Below are 17,152 nucleotides of genomic sequence, written 5' to 3'. Positions count from 1 at the left end.
ATTTGAAAAACAAGAATGTGTAATTCTGTATGGAGTCCTACTCATGACAAACCTCACCCTGATGGTCGTTGACCACGAGTTTAATGCTTGTTATAACTAAAATTATGTTCTTGTATAATATTATCTAGGAAACAATGTTTAAATAAAAGCAATTATTCATTCATTCATTCATAGAGCAGCAGAGAAAAAATAACAAAAAATCAAAAATACAATAGTCTGACCTCGAAAACATTTTGTTGCCTTTCGCTAATGAGACAACATGTATGACAAACTTGTGTGTTCACACAAGTTCAACACACTTGTCCAGTCGTTAGTAGAATGCTCTTAGTTTAAAGTGAATTTCACTACGGAGCGAACCAGTAATGTGAAAAATTGGACGTGAATAAAATATTTGAAGCAATGTGCTGTTTTGTAACAAGCTACAAAGGTTTTAAATGATCAAAACAATTTCAAAGAAACTTCTAACTGATTTGGCCTGAATTGAAGATAAACTTTCAGTACTATAGTGAGGTCCACGTTGTAATGGCAGTATTTCATTAATTAACAGTGGTGTTGCTATCCTTGTCTATCTTTCGACAAAGCAGATTGCGCTATCCTTTTCTAGCTCCGCATTGTTACCAGATCGTTTTTTAACAATATAGAAATATAGTTGATTAACTGAATATTTAACCTCGATTATAAAAATGTATTATTTAATCATTGAAATATATATTGGCGAATAAAAATATAATTGATTGTTAGAACAGTTGATATTACATCAGATATACCGGTATCAGGTGTCCTCTATATAAAGCAGTGACAAGGCAGAGAATCAGCAACGCTGTTGTCCTATCTTTCTCCACTGTCATAATAACGTGGACCTCACTATAGTATATCTGAAGATGTGTTGGTCTCAACATGAGTCTAAAGTCCTATAAATTAGTTAATAGAGTAGAGTTTTCCAATTCTTTTTTCAAATCAGAGTTTGTTGTGTAGGAATCGAAAGTGAAAGATTGAAGTGAACCTCATAATCTAACAATTAAAAACCATTAATCAACCAAAAATCATAAGCTAAATTGAAGTTACAGGGGCCCAATAAACTATCAAAATTAATATAATATTATCATTGATATATCCTCAAATTTAATCTGGTAAGAGACATAAAACTCTATACTGGAAAATATTTTATTTAATATATATTTCTTTTATATCCCATGAGAAATCCATTTAAAAAAAAAAAAGCAGATAGCTATAACAATAACTATAAGAATAAATAATGTTTGATTGGAAATATGAAACGAAATGAAAATTTTATAAATTTATTGCAGATTTCAAATACACTTTAATTTATCAATAATTGGTGAAATTACAATAAGAAAGGAAAAATTAGAACGTAGAGAGTAAAAAATCAGAGGATCAAATAGACTGTGTTTTCAAATTTTTTTAGTATTCACTAAGTTTTGTAATTGTTGACATATAATTAAAGATTTTTATAATAGTTGGTCCGGAATAAAGTAAGCTTAGAACATGATTAAATTTACAGATTGACTGAAAGTTTATGTCATAATCAAGGATAGAAATAAACGTTGCTATCACATGAAATCATTTGCGGTATCATATCTATACTGCCACAACTCTTTGGATTTTCAAATTAATTTTTTAAAAATTAGTTTTTCATTTTATTTATTCGTGTACGGTATCTATAGTTCATAGGATAGGTAGATATAATACACTCACTGATGTTACAATTTTCCATCTTAGCTGCATCGTTATGGATAAACAATAATCTAATTCAAGGTTTTAAATTCTAAATCTGCAATATTTCATGTTATCAGTTTAATTACATTACAGCGCTTTTCATCAAGATTAAATCGTTTTTGATTGTGGAAATGATAATAATTTTAAACTGGTAGAATTTATTAAATTATCGAACCATCGCAAACAAAACTTTTCAATGCAAATATAGCATAAATTTGACAGATAAGAGAAATTTATGCTACTGCATTATAAAAAAAATACTCAAGAGCTATAAATATATATGAACATCAATACCAATTTCATATATTGATATCATAATTTAAATTAATCTATTATCATAATCAGAAACTCAATTTCAGACAATCAATAATCATCAACAAGATGTCATAGATAATGAAGTATTTGCTCAATTTTATGTCTTTTATTGAGGTGAAAGGAAACTTAATTTAAAGGCGCAATTTGGATTTTTAGTGGCATTGTAGTACGTAAGCATCTAATAATGAAAAGCGAGGCGATCTTCGTAGCTGTCATTCAACAGTTGAAAATCTGGTAGGGCGGATTTCGGTGAAGATTACTGAAATCTTGTTCTAGAGCTAGATAAGCAGGTGCTGAGGTAGACTTGTTTCAAGCGTAAGAATGAATGAAACTAAAAAACTTGCATCACCGCGCGTTTTGACCCAGAGACCTTGAAATGCTCAGTTTTTCTTGTGTGGAAATTGAAATCAATAGGAAATGACAAGTACATGATGAATAGAGAACTAAAAACTAATCTAGGCTACTAGATGAGTATTAAAAGCAAATCAAAACAGAAAAACAAGCCAGTGTTATAAATAATAAAAATATTCGTTTCATTTCAAAATTCTTCCTTCATAAACACTTTTTAATAGTTTTTAAATACATTATAGATATTATTAGAGAGTCTATTTGGTTGCATTCATAAATCAAATCAAATCAAATTGGTTTTTATTATCATGATTTCAGGGTACAAATATTCATATTATACAACAACGTTACATCTTCTGCAACCAAACAATCATAAATAAAACTTACAGTTGAACTAAAAAATTAATCATTATAACTAAATCTAGTTGTTATTATATCGTAGCTCCAGAAAATACAACATTATATTTTAAAAAACTTCATGAAAACTCTCCACAAAGGCAAAGCCTGTGTGTGGAAGAGGGTCTTGGCGATGATTGGCTAACGTCGGACTGTCCCCATACTTGCATCTATCACATTCTTGGGTAAACCAGGTATTAATATCAGAGTAAATTTGAAGTTTAAAGGATTTTAAGTATAAAAGATGTAAACATTTAGAGTTAAATTTGGACTATCATTACACGACATTTGCTTTATTTATACAATGAATGAATTATCACATCTATATTTTTGTCCTCCCAATCTCCTTTAACCAGTCATTAACATGTTTTTATAAATATTTTTGGATTTACCTTCGGTATTACGTAGATTTTCAGGCAGATTTCTATACAGAGTGTGTGCTATATAATAAGTATTAGCAGTGGAATGAGTTTTGACTAGCCTTGGAACTTGGATTCCTATTGCTTCTGACGAACGAGTTCGAACGATATCCAGAACGGATAAGATTGAAAATTCAGAAATAATAATAACTATATTTTCAATTGAAAAACTTGATGAAGTCAGTGTTATAAACAATAAAAATATTCGTTTTATTTCAAAATCCTTCCTTGATGAACACTTTTTAATAGTTTTTAAATACATTATAGATATTATTAGAGAGTCTATTTGGTTGCATTCATATCCAGAACGGATAAGATTAAAAATTCAGAAATAATAAACATATTTTCAGTTGAAAAACTTGATGAAAATATAATTGAAAATAGACAGAACTGGACGTAACTTTAAAAGAATACTACACGGTAGATCACATCTGCATTATAAATCTACTGGAGGGAAATACATAGGTAGACAAAGAAAGAGATGGAAACGGGTAATGAAAAATCTAATATCTCAAGTAATTTATAATGATGATTTTCAAAAAGCTTATCAAAACTTGACATCTAGAGTTGAACTAAATTTTTAGTTTTACAGTATGAATCTATAATTTCGATTCAGTAGAATGTACAAAAAAAAACACGAAAAGAAAAATGGGAGTAGCTAATGTAGATGAAATGTACTAAGTAGAATGAATAAATTTGAAAGTTGAAAAACTCTAATTTGAATTTGAGTTTTTACTGAAATGTACTACTACTGCAGTGAAAATCAAGCCTCAAACATCAAAATTTGAGTTGAATGGGCGATTTTGGAAGTAAAGTTTACTTGAATCAAAGTTTTCATATCCTCAAAAGTATATAATTATAAAATAAAAAAATTCATTCATCTTACTTTTTATACCTTCTTTTGCATCATACTTTCTACTTCAATTGTTTTTATACATCCCATATTGACTGACAATGTATTTATCTCACTTTTTTGTAGGTTGGATTGCACCTTCAAGATTCAAGTTGAATCCAAAAGTCAAACATGTTCAACTTGAAGAAGGGTCTAGATTGGTAGAGTGTATCTTGTAAACTTGACTTCAATTTTGCAAATTCTTTCATTTTACACGAACTTCAAGAAAGCTTGAATTTAATGAGACTTGACTAATATAAACGCCCCTCCAGTACCGGGTGCAGCAGCAAAACTTCCTTTTTTAAAGTGAACGCCATTCAGTCAGCTGATGTCGTAGTAGAGCTAATTTGTCTCGTTAGAGGGGTCAGACCATAAAGTTTTCTTCCCGACATGTTCATTCGCCATCATGCATTGGAACAATGAGAAGCGTGCATTTGTCGTTGAGACTTATTTTTCGAGCGGATGTTCTGTGATCACAACCCAGCGCACATTTCGAAATCGCTTTAATTTAGCCCCTTTGACTACTGTCCCGAACCGGAAATCAATTTTTTCGTTGGTCACTACGTTCTGACAAACTGCAAGTGCAACAAGACGAAGAACTAAAGTCGCTCGGCCCATTAGGTCACCTGAGAACATTGAGGCAGCGAGAGTTTCAATGTTGAGATCACCACAGCGTTCTGCGCTCAAACATGCGTCTGCTCTTAGACTTTCCGATCGTTCTGTGAGACGAATTCTTCAAGATGATCTTCATTTCCATCCATACAATTGTGCAGGAACATTCTGAACGTGACTTCAATTGAGGGAGCACTTTCCAGAACGCCTCATCTCAATTAGGAGCGATTCGGAGTACCCAGTCCGATCTCCCGATTTGAACCCTCGTGATTTTTTTTTGTATGGGGGTTTTTGGAATACCTTGTTTAATTTAACCGTCCAAGGACCCTACAAGATTTGAAAACCAATATCATGGAAGAAATTGCTAACATACCGCCTGCAATGCTGGCATGAGTCATGGATGACAAACGCCAGAAATCGGTTTACTCAGTGTATGGAGAAGGGGGGACGTCACCTACCTGTTTGATATTCAAAACTAATTGAAACATATGTGTCTACATTACAAAAATAATACAAACTTTCTGATCCATCCAAAGAGTTTTATTAATAAAACAAAATAAATCTTATAGCACCCTTTATTTTTAAAAACTTTAAAATAGTTGAACAACTAGTTTGTTTCGGTTTACACCATCTTCAGGTTCTAAAATAAAATAAAATTCAATAACTGTTTACTAATTGATATAAAACGAACATATGCTTAAATAATGCTTAAATACATATGGTAAAAGTTATTTCTGGTAAAAGTTATTAAATTTAAATTTATATTTTAAAATTTTAAATTTTATTTATTCACTTTTAATTCTATCAAAAATAGGATTATTCAAGTCAAATTTGATTATATTTATTAAATTATTCCTATTCAATTTTGCAGTTTTATAGATATAAAATTCTTCTTTTACATTCAATTTATTACTTTCACTACCAATGCTTAATATTTTCATATTAGAATTTATATTGATATAATTATGATTATTCTCAATTAAAAGCTCAACAAACGCTGATTTTTGAGTAGTATTTTTTGAATTTAAAGCCTGAATATGTTCATTGAACCTTTTTTGAAAACATCTACGTGTTTGACCAATGTAAAATTTTTCACAATAACTACATTCCAGTTTATAAACGCCTGATTTTTTAAATTGTTCCTGTTGTATTTTTTTATTAGAAATCTTCTTTATTAAATCAAAAGCATTATTTGTTGTTTTGTATCCTAAATAAATTTTTTTTGCGAACGTCTTCCTAATTGCCTTATTGAGAATAGTGTTGCATGGAACACAAATATATTCCGTATTTTCTGAATTTCTATCATTTTGTGGATTAATTTGTTTATATTTTTGCTTATATATCATCTTATCAATAAATTTGGTATCATATCCATTTGTTACTGCAAAATGTTCTATGATTTTCACTTCTTTTTCATAATTTTCTTTTGACATAGGAATATTTATCAATCTATAAATCATTGATCTGTGTGCTGCTGTTTTTTGCTGCCATTTTGTTTTATTAATTTAAAAGTAGCCCATGTCAATAAGTGTTTTATAAAAGAGTTTTATTTACTTATAAAAAAGGAAGTTTCGCTGCCGCATTCTGTATAAGAAAACCCAGAAGACAAGAAAGGTACACATAGTTACAGGAAGAAGATTAAAATAAAAGAGACGTGTTTTTTACACTTGAATAATGGAACATTGATGTACTCACCATATAGTAGCCTGGAAGCAGCTTCTGAAGGAACTCTCCTTCTTTATGCTGTACTGTTTTGATAATAAACTCATCGTCGTCAGTGAGGTAAAAAATAGACCCGCTAGCGCCAGGATTGGACAGTTCTCGCAATGGAGCACTGCAGAAAGATATCTGCAAACAAATAAAGTGCAGTGTTAACAAAATTGCAATAATAAGTTTGCAAACAAGACAATTCAACGTGTATTAAATAATTTATTCAATTATACAGTGAGGTCCACGTTATTATGATGGCAGTGGAGAAAGATATCTAAAAAAGGAAAATATTAGAATGAGTGTAGTGTTAACAAAATTGGAATAAATAAGATTGCAAACAAGACAATTCAACGTGTATTAAATAATTTATTCAATTGGTGATGTCCGCGTTATAATGGCAGTGGAGAAGGATGTGAGAACAGCGTTGCCGATTCTCTGCCTTGTCAATGCCTTCTATAGACGACAGCTGATACCGGTATATCTGATGTAATGTTGATTGCTCGTTTAAAATAAGCTTAATTAATAAAATAATTTTATTCGTCAAGAAAATATTTTGTTCAATTATTTAATAATTAATTCTCACAATTAAGATGATATATTTTGTTAATTAATTATATTTCTACATTGTTGAAAACGATCTGGAAGGATAGAGCTATCTGCTTCGACGAATGATAGACAAGGATATCGACACCAATGTTTATCAAATACTGCCATTACAACGTGGACCTTAATATAGAAAATAACTAGTACTCTTAGTGCTGGTTGCACAACAGCCGCTTATATTTTAACCGTGTTTAATTCCACGAGAACCAATCAGAGAAGCTGTCTCTTCAAAAACGCCTCATTGGTTCTCATGAAATTAATCACGGTTAAAATTTAACCGGCTGTTGTGCAACCGGGCCTCAGAATATTTACTTCAAATTATAAACGACTAGTATCGATATTTATGTAATTCTTGAGTGTTCCTTTCTCAATTTTTATATAAATAAATAATTTATTTTGCATCGTAAACTTTGATTTTTTATTGATTCTACTCATTTATTCGATATAAACATAGAAGGCTCACAGACAAATTGCAGTACGATCCTTAATGACATATCTGATAGCATAAAAGTACAATACAAAAGGAAAATAATATCGCACTTCATTAAATATTCAGTATAACTAATATACGATTATAAACATCAGAAACATAAATTCACATACAAAAGCAAATCCGGTCGGTCGAGATAATGACTCATTACGTTCGGTCTATAATTAAAACGTTCTCTAAATAAATTACAAAGATTTTTCCTTTTCAATTTTATGACAACTTATAATGCTTCATGGCATATTGTTTATATTTTTAGTCAATGAACTGAACCATCTACTGACCGAAAAGATAATACAAGGATGTCCCTGATAACACTCAACTTTTGCAGACCGATAAAATGCTTCCAGCACAACCGAAAAGAAACATTCCAATATAGGAGAATCTCAACCATTTTCTCATTTCAAATGTTAACGTATACAATACGAGATAAAATGTGTGATATCTTTAATCGATTTCTCACTGAAATATTTTTACTATCAAATGATTGATCCTCCATCTCACACCATGGTCTGTTTAGTCTACTTCAGATTATTCACTTACACAATTTGTTATAGTCTTATCTCTAGTTCAGCTCAGACTATACACAACGAGATCCATATGCGAATGAATTTTTTTAGAATAAATATTGTAAGGGGGAAAAATGAGACGCCTCTACCAAGTATGTAAGGAGGGGAAAAAGAACTATGATAACAAAAGAGAACAGAAATACTAGAACTTTATTTAATTGGTATCTTTCGGTTTACATGGTTGAAAATGATAAATATTAATTTTTTTATTCCAAAAAGGTAAAATATAAATATATTTTACAATATTAAAATTGAATTTAATGGGGAAAACAACTCGCTGCTGCTTAAGATGATTCAATCTTTGTGGTTATGAAAATTAAGAACAATGATCTTATCCAGTAATCATCTACCTTTTGAATATGGCTTCCCCCTTTGGCATCCACTGGTTTAATCGCGACTTTACAGTTAGTATTTTAAAAGAACAAAAATTAACTAAACGAATGAATAGGTTCAGAACCCGTCTTCCTCAATAATACAATTATTTTTAGACTGCCCGATATGTGACAGAATAACTGTATAATAAAACGAAACGAAATCTAGCCTTCTTCACTGGATCAGCCGGACTTTACGCACAGTCCTAACGAACGAGCTCTGCCCCAAAAGCTAAATTTTGGGTATTAATATAAACTCAGTCAATGCCAAACATGGAAGCCATTTTAAGTACATATTTTTATCTGTCGCACAAGCGGCACGTTTGTTATTAGAAACAAAGAGAAGCTACGTTAATATTGACAACAAATAAAATAAACAATCTTTCTGTCGATGACAAAGATTGTTCAAAGACAAAAACACTGTTCATTGAACTTTTAATTAAAAAACTCTAAAATCCTGATCAATATGAGATAAATATATGATTTATATATATGTCCCATATGACCAGGTGACAATATGCAGAATATTGTGTAGACTATATACACATTATCTACAATATAATAAAGGAGGGAATCGGCTTGTACATGTATGCGATAGGATATTTACGAATGACGCATCATCACATCTGAACTACTGAACAGATCAACTTGAAATTTTGCATATACCGAGTGTTTCAAAAATAATGACCCAATTTTAAACAGTTATATTTATTTTTAAAATGGTGCACACAAACCAATTTTACATCAAATTACTCACAGAAGTATCAAGTTTATGATGATGTATTATAAGTGTTTTATGTGCCCTCCTTTTGAGGCTCGGACGACATCTAGACTGTAGCCAAATTCATCATTCCAGACTGTTCGCAAGATGTCTTCTCAGACTGTAGCTACTGCATCAGTTATCCTGGTTTTTAGCTCCTCAATATCAATTGAACATGAACACGATCTTCAACGTTGTTCCTCCCTTAGCATTTGATATTAAGGAGCTAAAAACCAGGATAGCTGATGCAGTAGCTACAGTCCGAGAAGACATCTTGCGAACAGTCTGGGATGAATTTGGCTACCGTCTAGATGTCGTCCGAGCCTCAAAAGGAGGGCATATAGAACACTTATAATACGTCATCATAGACTTCATACTTCTGTGAGTAATTTGATGTAAAATTGGTTTGTGTGCACAATTTTTTAGAATAAATATAACTTTTTAGAATTGGGTCATCTTTTTTTAAACACCCGGTACATTCTTAATTTACCGACAATGATTATGGGCCTATTTTCAGTTCGACAAGTATTCAGTACGTCAAATTTTCAATTCATCAAGTTTTCAACTCATCAAGCTTCCAGTTTGTCACACTTTGCTTGAAAGTGGTCATCTATAAAATAGTGTATTCAATGGTTTTATCTTCTATCTTCTTATATATCTATATCCTCTTTTTCTATATCTTCTAACTATAAAGGAAGGAATCGGCTTATATACGTACGGAATACGAAATTCATGTTTGACGCATCATCGCGTTTGAACTACTGAACTGATTAACTTGAAATTTTGCATGAAGATTCTCAATTTTCCAAAGAAGGTCTATTTTTATTTTTGGAATTAATTTATTATAATTTTAATAATTGAAACAGATTCATTCCATTCTTGAAACAAAGTTCACATAAGAAAAATATCCAATAAAATGTTTTTCCTATTGTAGAATGATTACAGTTGAAACTTTCAATAACAGCATGCAACAATAGATTCAATCTATTTGTGCTTCGAACAGACCCTTGCGGAGCACGGGCTACCTGCTATAGTGAGGTCCATGTTATAATGGCGGTGGAGAAAGATAGGAGAACACAGGTTCAAAGATAGGATACAGGTTTATTGATGTAATATTAACTGTTCATTCTCGTATTCTCTATTAAGCAAGAAATTATATTTTTCAATAATTTAATAATGAATTTTCATAATTAAGATAAAATATTTTGTTAAACAATTGAATCGGCCTGAGGAGAAAGGGAACATGTCAAAATTTTTCATTTTTTATGGTTGAAATGAGTTGTTTACTGTGGGATACATCGATTGGAGCTGAAAGGGAACATGTCAGCATTCTCTTTATACGAAAAACAGATATCGTATTTCTGCTGTACTAGAGTGAAAGGGAACTAGTCATGACACACATGTTTCCTTTCAACGCCGAACATTCGAAAATCAACTGTTTGTCAGTTGTGATTTTTATGCTATACCTTTGATTCACGCGTTGCTTTGAGGTTAGATTGCTTTCGGTTGAGGTGTTTATTGTAAAATTTGAAGAGTGATAATTTATAATATCGTCATGAGTAAAAGGAAGTAAAGGAACAAAAAAACTCAATTTTAAGGGTTTTATTTTGTAAAATTTGAAGAGTGATAATTTATAATATCGTCATGAGTAAAAGGAAGTAAAGGAACAAAAAAACTCAATTTTAAGGGGTGAATCTTATATAATTGATTATTCTGGATTGAAATTGTTGTCTTTAAAGAGTTTGCACCCTAATGACAAAAACAATCTTGAAATTATCAATACTTTTATCTGTATTCAGTTTTTTCTCTCCCCTGAAAAATTGTGATTTTTGACATGTTCCCTTTCTCTTCAGACCGATTCAATTATTAATTCTACATTGTTAAAAGACGATCTGGCAACAGAGCAAAGCGAGAAAGAGATAGAGCTTTTCGCATTGTTGAATGATAGACAAGAATAGCAATACCATTGCAAATCAAACACTGACTTTATAATGTGGACCTCACTGTAATTGTGAAATAAAACCGTCGTTCTCAAAGTACCTCAATATTTTACAGTTTTTATTGCTTATTGAGTGCTTATTTAATCTACATAAATTCAAAATTTTATGTTTATAGGGTTTACATTGAAAATTGGTGAAGTGAAGGGAGCCTAACCTACTTTTTGAACTGTGGCATCACCTAAATTTAGAATAAAAAATAACAAAAGATTTGCCTTTGCATTTAATCTACCAATGTTCCTCACATCAGTGTTGTTACCTACATAAATAAATACAAATATAGGTGTAAAATATCCCAATACTTTCTTTCAAAGGAGGGAGAACTCAAATAAAAATGTTTGGAATGTGGTACAACCCAGTGTTAAAAAGTAAATTCGAATGGCTTTAATTGGTGGGGAGTCCATTGCGGGAAGGTCCCACCGCCTGAATATATCATTTAAGCCGTCAATGGGCCTTACGACTGTCATACTTCAGCCGGGACCGACAATTTAACCCAGTGTTATATTTAAAGTATAATTATGTGTATTTTAAAATGTTATAATGGAGGTATTTGATTAACATTGGTGTTGCTATCCTTGTCTATTAAAACAGACAAAACAGACAGCACTATCGTTTTCTAGCTCCGCAACGTTTTTTAACAATGCAGAAATATAATTAATCAAGGCAGACAAACGGTAACGCTATTCTCCTATCTTTATCCACTGCCATTATAACGTGGACCTCACTAAGAAATAACATCCAGACAGCTAATATTTTCATACAGGAGTATTTTCATAGACAGGAGTGTTTCTGGATGTGTTCTCCAGACAGGAGTATTTTCATAGGTTTCTAATTATGAGTATTTTAAAATGTCAACTTATTAAGAAATCGTCAGGTTTGTATTAAAAGGATAATTATGAGTATTTTAAAATGTCAACTTACTAAGAAATAACATACAGACAGGTAGTATTATTATACAGGAGTATTTCTGGATGTGTTCTCCAGACAGCAGTATTTTCATAGGTTTCTAATTATGAGTATTTTAAAATGTCAACTTATCAAGAAATCGTCAGGTTTGTATTCATTCAAAGGATAATTATGAGTATTTAAAAATGTCAACTTACTAAGAAATAACATCCAGACAGCTAGTAGTATTTATATACAGGAGTGTTTCTAGAGAAGTTCTCCAGACAGCAGTATTTTTATAGGTTTCTAATTATGAGTATTTTAAAATGTCAACTTATCAAGAAATCGTCAGGTTTGTATTCAAAGGATAATTATGAGTATTTAAAAATGTCAACTTACTAACAAATAACATCCAGACAGCTAGTAGTATTTATATACAGGAGTGTTTCTAGAGAAGTTCTCCAGACAGCAGTATTTTTATAGGTTTAATTATGAGTATTTAAAAATGTCAACTTACTAGGAAATCGTCAGGTTGGATGCCGAAGAGATCACGGAAGTATCTAAAAGCAATTGGTGCGTACGTCTTGAAGATGAACTCGGAGTAATGATGAGCCGGAGTATGGCTTGAACCATCAGCGGGGAAAGTGGTTGTTTCAACCGTCATGAAGTCCTGCATGAGTAGATCTCTTTCTGGTTTGGAAGCCAGTCCACCAACGGCGTGCTGAATCCCCAGCTGGATGGACCCCATGATTTGTGATGTTTGGATCTGTAACCACCCAATCAAGTTCATCATAACTAGAGAAGAAGTGTTTCAACCACAGACGGTACGAGAATGGTAGAGCTACAAGAATGCAATGTACTACAGACTTCTGGACACGCGCATTTCGCTCCTCGTCAGCTGATTATATGAGACCTTACTGTTTCTGTACAAATACAGAAATAATCAGCTGATGAAGGACGAAATACGCATGGTCGTGGCGGACAAGTCTGTACAATAAACAGGTGAAAAACATAGTACATGAACTGAAGAGGAAATTCAGATAATAAAGTATTCTAATAGGGCTATTTGAATTGTTTAATTAATAAAGAAATAATAACGTAGTACCCATTTTTATAAATAAACACTACATGATTGAGCTTTGAATGCATTTTTGCAAATTTCCTTTTTTCAAAATCAAATTATCGTGGGCGTACAAGAAAAATTCACTAAGTCCAATTTTTCCAAACTTTGATTTTCTATTAGTTTTTAATTGATTCTATAAACTATGAATGTTAAATAATTAATTGAATATTTAATATCTTGCAGTATGAAATTATCTTGTGGAAAATCACTATAAGGAAATTATTATTGATGTTAGAAATTAGAAATTCTTCTTCTTTTTCTTCTTTGGCTGAGCCTTATTCCATTTAAATGGGGTCGGCATTCCTTCCTCTTAGTCTGCCTCTCCACAAAGCCCTATCCAATGCTTGCTCTCTCCTCCCCGCCAAGTCAGCCGCTATTCTATCTCCCCACCTCATCCTAGGTCTACCTCGTCCTCTCACACCATCCAACACCAAATCCTGCACTCTTCGTCCAACATAATCCTCCTCCCGTCGCTGTACATGCCCAAACCACCTCATCCTTGTCTCCTGCATTTTCTTTTCCAGTGGTCCAACTTTCACAGTGCCTCTGATCAATTCATTTCTTATTTCATCTCTTCTTGTAGCCCCACACATCCATCTTAACATTCTCATCTCAGTCACTTCCATCTTTCGTTCCTGTTTCTTTGAAATGGGCCATGTTTCTGTTCCATACAGCATAGCTGGCCTCACAACTGATCTATACACTTTTCCCTTCATTTGACAATTCACTCTCTTATCACAAAGAACACCACGGCACTCATTTTTCTCCAGTTCATCCATCCACAATCTATTCTATGCTGTATTTCTACATCAAGCCCTCCATGTAGAAATTATAAATTGATTTCCTGGAAAATTTACTTTTATAGACTTAGTGGATTCACCACGTTATGTCAATCATGTTATATGATTTGAAAAGAGGACACTTGTAAAAATGGCTTCAAAGCTGAGACTAGAAGTGTTTACATAAAAACGTTTACTTTGTAATTATTTCTATATTAATTGAAAACATAATATATATATATATATATATATATATATATATATTTAATGATGAAATGTACTTGAAATTATTGGATACTCATTTGTTTGAAACTATTTAAATAAAGTATAAAAAATCTAGAAATAAATTGAACAAGATAGCATGTGGTTGGAGTAATCTTAAGGTGAAATTCCTTAGCGTCGACTCGAGCCGCCTCGGCTGGAGCACATAACCTACAAATTCATTAGATTCGATGATTCATTGGAATTGTATTTTGTAATGTTATAGCGGCAGGAGTCTTGGCTACGATATTGCTTTTACGACTCATAATCTTTACTGAATCATAGAATCTAATGAAATTATCGATTATGAGCTCATATCGAATCATTAGGAATTGCACCATTAACGGAATGATGCGAAAAATAATTCGACTGAGTCATTGTCAATATTGTAGAACCGTTCCATAATTGAATAAAAACACACATATGTTGTCAAATTCTACACAAATTTATTTAGTACAGGTACAGGACTATGTTTTCGTGACCACACAGGCCACATTTTCAAGTTGACATTCAGTCAACTGAATAAATTTGTGTAGTATTTGACAACTTATGTGTGTTTTTATTTAATTGGGAAGAATAATGAAAATGAAGCTTGATTGAATCGTTCATATTATAAATTTGAATGAATGACTCGTGATAAGAACCAAATCTTGAATGAATCAGGAGTCCAGGTTCAAGTTAACATTACTATAATTTTGAAGGTACAATTAGCACAAGCACCCAACTATATTGAAAATCAAGAATATTAACACTACTCATAGTTGATGATATACAGAGTGATTCAAAAACAATACCACACTTTGAAAATCTGTATTTAATCAAGGAAACATAATAGAAACTTGGGTTATAAATCAAAATGAAGAGTATTTTTGATTGAACTGTTGAGGAAGCTGAGTAGAGCAACATTTGCGGTGGGTGTGATCTCCAGGGTTGCAGGTACAAGTACAGTGTTAAATGTGTATCATGCTTATTTTGCATCCCATCTACGCTTTGGTATCATTTTTTGGGGCAGAACAACAGAATTTGAATCTATTTTCAGGACTCAAAAAAAAGCTTTGAGGCGAATATTCGGCCTGACAGACAGATGTTCTTGCAGACCCATATTTAGAGAACACTCCCTCCTTACAGCCCCGGCAGTTTATGTCTTAGAGTTAGCTCTATTTGTTTTTAGAAATAAGGACCGTTTCCAGGAGAGACAAGTGGCGCATTTATATAACACGCGATTCAGGGGACTCAGGTATCCAGAGCACAGGCTGACTCTCTTGGAGAAGGGCCCTTATTACATGGGCATCAAGGTTTACAATGTCCTACCACAGATAGTCAAGGAAAGTGCTACTCCTGGTTTATTTAAGAAAAAAATAAAAACCATTCTCATAGGTATGTGTCCCTATAAAGTTGAGGAATTTTTTGAGAAGATAGCCTCTACATGATTTGCCAATATAGTATGGTCACTGCTAGTGTTCTATTTATGTAATAGCTGGTTTGCCTTGGGTTGGGGTATGACAGTGGGTTTATAAGTGATCCACATTCATGGTTTTTTTCCCATTTTGAATAATTAAATGACATTTCACACATCACTAGAGCCTAGCTCTGCTTTTGTGATTTTTACGTGAAGAATTGAATAAAAAAATTAAAATAAATAAAAGTATTAAATTAAGTTTTTCCCCACTAGAAAACAAGTTCACAAATGTGCAATATGACCTCCTCCAGACACTCGAGTGATATCAATACGATACTCGAACTCGTTGCACACCCTCAGTAGCATATCGGGCGTAACAGTTTGTATAGCTGCTGTTATTTCTTGTTTGAGCTCCTCAATGTTAGCTGGTAGAGGCGGTCGATACACATTATCTTTAACTTACCCCCATAGAAAAAAATCGGAGAGGTGAGGTGAGGGCTTGTTGGAGGCCAGTGATGAAGTGCCCTCTCTCGAGCTGCTTAGCAGCCGATCCATTGCCTCGGATAGTTTTCATTCAAATAGACACGGACAGATCAGTGCCAATGGGACTGAATAAGTAACTAAAAAAGCTTCAGAGCTTCCTCAAATCGATGACAGATAGTACTTTACTCTCAGTTTATTCTTTACAGAGTTATCAATTTTCAAAGTTGTGGTATTCTTTTTGAATCACGGTGTATAGAGTCTAAAATTGTAAATATTTTAAGAAATAATTGTTATTTATATCGATCTATGGATTAAATTTCACTCATTGAAATTGATATACCTAACATATTAAATCTATCATTACATAATAAAATTGTCAAGAGGCGTGTCAATACTACAAGAAGAGAGAGAGAGAGAGAAACTACAGACTAGGCGAAAAATGATTTCTGAAAATGAGATAATGAAAACCTGTGATAATAAATCGTGAGAATAAACCAATTAAAGCACAGGCTGAACGGCTTAAACTTAAAGGCTGTTGGAAAAATTGTCAATTACTTTAATCTTGTAGTCTTTCTTGATAGGATCAGAATGATAGGAGTTGGGTGAGGTATGATAGGAGGATGTGGATGAGGTTTCATATTCAACGTACTCAAACCGTTCTACAAATTCTTGTTGCTGAGAACTACAAGGCTGGAACATAAAAAAAAGGAAACTGGTATCAATTTAACTATACTGATCAAAATTCTAATTCGAATTAACTAAATCAAATACAAATAGAATTCAAAAAACAAAATGAAACATAAAAAAGGAAACTGGTATCAATTTAACTGTACTAATCAAAATTCTAATTCAGAATGACTAAATCAAATAAAAATGAAATTCAAAAAACAAAATGAAACATAAAAAAGGAAACTGGTATTAATTTAACTGTACTAATCAAAATTCCAATTCAGAATGATTAAATCAAATAAAAATGAAATTCAAAGTAAATTCAAAGTTACTAATC

The 17,152-nt window shown here is 32.2% G+C and overlaps 1 protein-coding gene across 10 annotated transcripts in view; it reads right to left on the bottom strand.

The window, feature by feature from the left end:
* LOC111044940 (phosphatidylinositol 4-phosphate 5-kinase type-1 alpha) overlaps window positions 1-17,152 on the bottom strand; it is a 153,881-nt gene that overhangs the window by 119,802 nt on the left and 16,927 nt on the right. For all 10 annotated transcript variants that reach the window (XM_022330206.2, XM_022330212.2, XM_039442921.1 and 7 more), the window contains exons 4-5: window positions 12,619-12,867; window positions 6,415-6,567 (exon numbers count right to left, since the gene is read on the bottom strand). In XM_022330206.2, the coding sequence (XP_022185898.1) occupies window positions 6,415-6,567; window positions 12,619-12,867 (402 nt within the window). The remainder of the gene's footprint in view (window positions 1-6,414; window positions 6,568-12,618; window positions 12,868-17,152) is intronic.

Source organism: Nilaparvata lugens, chromosome X (genome assembly GCF_014356525.2).
Source record: "Nilaparvata lugens isolate BPH chromosome X, ASM1435652v1, whole genome shotgun sequence".
NCBI lineage: Eukaryota > Metazoa > Arthropoda > Insecta > Hemiptera > Delphacidae > Nilaparvata > Nilaparvata lugens.
This window is presented reverse-complemented; position numbering and strand designations above follow the sequence as displayed.